The following is a 5,056-nucleotide window of genomic DNA, read 5'->3' on the forward strand; positions in this document are numbered from 1 at the left end:
TCAGGCTCCTCCTGTAGAGTTGGTTATAGTGATGTGTTCAGGCTCCTCCCGTAGAGTTGGTTATAGTGGTGTGTTCAGGCTCCTCCTGTAGAGTTGGTTATAGTGATGTGTTCAGGCTCCTCCCGTAGAGTTGGTTATAGTGGTGTGTTCAGGCTCCTCCTGTAGAGTTGGTTATAGTGATGTGTTCAGGCTCCTCCCGTAGAGTTGGTTATGGTGGTGTGTTCAGGCTCCTCCTGTAGAGTTGGTTATAGTGGTGTGTTCAGGCTCCTCCCGTAGAGTTGGTTATGGTGGTGTGTTCAGGCTCCTCCTGTAGAGTTGGTTATGGTGGTGTGTTCAGGGTCCTCCTGTAGAGTTGGTTATAGTGGTGTGTTCAGGGTCCTCCTGTAGAGTTGGTTATAGTGTAGTGAAGAGTGTGTAACGGTGTGTCTCCTCCCCTCAGGTGCGCGGCCAGGTGCAGAGCTCTGTCTCTCGGCAGCAGGAGGCTCTGCGCTGCAGGGAGGTCTGGCTGCTGGGACAGGTGCACCTGCTGGAGACCCTTCAGAACGAGAGCCTGCAGACTCACCTGCTGCACCTGCACCGGGTAAATAACACACACACACCTGTAGACACACCTTTCCGTTGGTAATATGCTGTTAACGCCCTGCCCACCCCCCCAACAGCTCCAGGGTCAGTTTGATGTCCTCCAGCCTCAGATGCAGAACTCCACCTGCAGCAAAGATCTGAAGCAGCAGCTCAGCCTCTGCATGGAGAGGTACACGCATGCACGCAGTCACACACACACACACGCACACAGTCACACACACACGCACGCAGTCACACACACACACACACACACACGCACACAGTCACGCACACGCACACGCAGTCACACACGCACACGCAGTCACACACGCACACGCAGTCACACACACACGCACACGCACACACGCACACGCACACGCAGTCACACACGCACACACACACACACACACACACACGCAGACGCACACGCAGTCACACACGCAGTCACACACACGCACACAGTCACACGCACACGCAGTCACACACGCACACGCAGTCGCACACGCAGTCACACACACACACGCAGTCACACACGCACACGCAGTCGCACACGCAGTCACACACGCACACGCAGTCACACACGCACACGCAGTCACACACACAGTCACACAGACACACGCACACGCAGACACATGCACACGCAGTCACACACACGCAGTCACACGCACACGCAGTCACACACACACGCACACACACGCAGGCAGACACGCACACGCAGTCGCACACGCAGTCACACACACACGCACACGCAGTCAGACACGCACACACACGCACACGCAGTCACACACACGCACACACACGCAGTCACACACGCACACACACGCAGTCAAACACACACGCAGTCACACACACGCGCACACACACGCAGTCAAACACACACACGCTCACACGCAGTCACACACGCACGCACGCACACACATTCACGCACGCACACACACACGCAGTCACACACACGCACACACACGCACACGCAGTCACACACGCACACGCAGTCACACACACACGCACGCACACGCAGTCACACACGCAGTCACACACGCACACGCAGTCACACACGCACACGCAGTCACACACACACAGTCACACACACACACGCAGTCACACACACACACGCAGTCACACACACACGCAGTCACACACACACGCACACGCGCACACGCAGTCTCACACACAGTCTCACACGCACACACACACGCAGTCACACACACGCACACGCAGTCACACACACACGCACACGTAGTCACACACACACGCACACACACACGCAGTCGCACACACAGACACGCACACGCAGTCGCACACGCAGTCACACACACGCACACGCAGTCACACACGCACACGCAGTCACACACGCACACACACGCAGTCACACACACACACACACACACAGTCACACGCAATCACACACACACACACGGTCACACGCAGTCACACACACACACGCACACGCAGTCACACACACACACACGCACACGCAGTCACACACACACGCAGTCACACACACACGCAGTCACACACACACACGTGCAGTCACACACACACACGTGCAGTCACACACACACACGCAGTCACACACACACGCAGTCTCACACACACGCAGTCTCACACACACACGCAGTCTCACACACACACGCAGTCTCACACACACACACACACACACACACACACACACACACACACACACACACACACACACACACACACTGATGACAGGTGTGTTTCCCCCCCTGCAGCTTGTCCTCTCTCAGTCTGACACCAGAGGAGAGTCTCTGCTTCACCGCAGACACACACTCTCTGAGGAGCGCCATCACCTCCTTCGGCTGTGTGTCTGCTCAGGTAACACACACACACACACACACACACACACACACACACACACACACACACACACACACACACACACACACACACACACACACACACACGCTCTGTCTGAAACCAGCGGCCTGTACTACGAAGCCGGATGTTCTCTTAGCGGCTAACTTCAGGTCAATCTGACTATTAGAACATTAGCGTTAAGAAAGCTTACTTAAATATCTGCCACAACATAAGTAACCGGATCAGAGTAACATTAAGTACAGTCTGCGGCATATCACATCATAATGTATCATCTCCTTATCTGAGTCAGCTGAGCCGTATCTGGCCGTGCAACACTCACAGTGTCACATACTGTATGCAGAAGGATTATTTGAAGCAACACATTATGTTGAGGAAACACTCGAGTCAAATGTAATGAAAGTCAGATGGTGTCTTAGACGGGGCAGTGATATCATAAACCTGTTCATGTACGCATTCAAACACTTGTTCTGTTACCAGCTGTATTCACCTTGCAGGTGCAGCTATGTGGCTTTGATCCTGGATCAAGTGTTTCAGTCATGGATGTTTAAAGTTTAACTTCTTCATATGTCTAATATTAGAGTTGACTTTTCATTCAGGAAGTATGACGCTGTGCTGTCAGTACGCTTCTCCATGTTTGTGATTGGTCGAATGCTCCAGATACCACCCCTTTCATGTGAACGCGCCTAACTAGATAGGACACGGCTGGCTTGAGCGATCCACTTGATAACCCGCGTCGTAGGACCGTTTAGCGAGAGCACGTATGTTTTGGATTAGGCCAACCGGCTAACTCAAACATATCCAGGTTAGGTTGAACCAGCTTCATAGCACAGGCCTCTGAGCCCAGTCTGCTCTGATTGGTTAGCTGGCCGACTCTGTTGTCATTGGTCAACCACTTAGAGATGGCACGTACAAAGCCAATAAGAGCATGTGTGTTCCATAGTGATGTCACCATGTTCTCATATCAGCTGTTTCCTGTTATTCCTGTCCTCAGGTGGGGGAGGGCGTGGCCTCTCAGAGCTGTCCAATCACTTCCAAGAAGCAGGTGGGGTTATTAACCAATACAAATACTCTCACAGTGACGAGTATAGACAGGTGCTGACAGGTGTGTTTGTGTTTCAGAAGCTGGAGAGAGAAAGCAGCGCTCCCATTGGCTGTCTGCCTCAGGATTGGCTGATGTCTGAGACCCAGGTGAGACTCAGTGAAAGAGTTGTTTGTATTGACCCTCCTTGTCACTGCCCGATCCGCACGGCGCGAGATGGTCCGCCATATTGGACAACTCCGTACGGCAACCCAACTAGGACACTTGACCCAGTGGCGTCTGGCAAAGCACAAAAACAACACTCAAAAAACAGAGTAATTGTTATTACAACGTGACTTCACTATTATTTAACATCTCTTTTGATTGATCCTTTTATTGATCCTTTTATTGGGTCTTTTTATTTTAATTACATTAACTTTGAATGTCCTTCATTTTATTTCTAATAAAATAAATAACAAAAGATTTTTGTATAGATATTTGAGACGTTCATGACTCTCGCATGCACGATGCACATCGGGCAGCCGTCTAGACGTCAAGTGTCCTAGTTGAGTTGCCGTATGGAGTTGTCCAATATGGCGGACCATCTCGCAGACTGCAGATAGGGCGGGGACACTCCTGATTAAACCCATAAAATAACCACTTCCTGTGTGTAATAACCACTTCCTGTGTGTGTCAGACTTCCCGTCCCGCCCCCCCTGACTTCCTGCTTGGTTTGGAGGCGTGGCTTCTGCAGAGGCAGCGCTCCGACAGCAGCTGCTCCTCCTTCTGCATCGAGGACGTGGACCAATCAGAGCTCAGCAGGGAGGAGGAGGAGGAGCTTAGCAGCTGGCTCATCACCCCCCCTGCCCCCCCCCCTGAAGAAACCGTCCGAGGGGTGAGCGATTGGCTCTCCTTGTTGAAGCCGTTCCAGGAGGGCTGGGTGGCCTCTGATTGGCTGCTGGAGTCTAGCCCCGCCCCCTCTGACTGCATCTCCTGCTGCCAGACCTTCAGCCCCCCCCCTCGAGATTGAGAACCTGGGGAGGCTCCGGTGCCTGAAGACCCCCCCCCAATGTTGCCCCTCCCCCCAATGTGGCCCCTCCCCCCTCCCTGGAGGCGTGGCTTCAGCAGGCCCCTCCTCCCTCCCAGTCCTCCTGCAGAGCTAATGAAGTATGCGCCTCCTTCTCCTCCTGCGTCTGTGAGGAGAACTGTGGGGGAGCAGCTCTCAGCCAATGGGCTGCTGAGGAAGGAGGGGCGGGACAAGAACGGCAAGAAGACCCGTCCAGTGAAAAAGAGACCACATCCAGTGAAAATGAGGCTCCACCCACTGAGAAGGAGGCTCCGCCCACTGAGAAGGAGGCTCTGCCCACTGAGAAGGAGGTTCCACCCACTCATAAGAAGGCCCCGCCCCCCCTGCACCACCAGCAGCAGGAGCAGAAGGTGAACTGAAGGGTTACCTTTGTGTTCAGCCACGTAACTGAACAACTATTTATAAATTAAATGTTTTACTTTTTATCAACGTATCTTATATATTTTTTTAACTGTTTATTCTTCAAAATAAGAGTCTGTTATATTATGTCTAAATAACAGAGTGTGTACCTGCTTCTCTCCTCAGGTGCAGGCCATCCTTCAGGCCTGGCT

At 52.8% G+C, this 5,056-nt stretch overlaps 1 protein-coding gene across 1 annotated transcript in view; it reads left to right on the top strand.

Annotated features, from left to right (window-relative positions):
• The window catches only part of ncoa4 (nuclear receptor coactivator 4), a gene marked incomplete at its 3' end in the record, with an annotated part of 38,385 nt that overhangs the window by 15,007 nt on the left and 18,322 nt on the right, over positions 1–5,056 (top strand). The window contains exons 3-10 of the mRNA XM_079695874.1: positions 440–580; positions 660–751; positions 2,295–2,397; positions 3,392–3,442; positions 3,520–3,588; positions 4,116–4,444; positions 4,477–4,855; positions 5,031–5,053. Coding sequence (XP_079552000.1) covers positions 440–580; positions 660–751; positions 2,295–2,397; positions 3,392–3,442; positions 3,520–3,588; positions 4,116–4,444; positions 4,477–4,855; positions 5,031–5,053 — 1,187 coding nt within the window. The remainder of the gene's footprint in view (positions 1–439; positions 581–659; positions 752–2,294; positions 2,398–3,391; positions 3,443–3,519; positions 3,589–4,115; positions 4,445–4,476; positions 4,856–5,030; positions 5,054–5,056) is intronic.

Source organism: Notothenia rossii (genome assembly GCF_949606895.1).
Source record: "Notothenia rossii genome assembly, contig: scaffold_103, whole genome shotgun sequence".
NCBI lineage: Eukaryota > Metazoa > Chordata > Actinopteri > Perciformes > Nototheniidae > Notothenia > Notothenia rossii.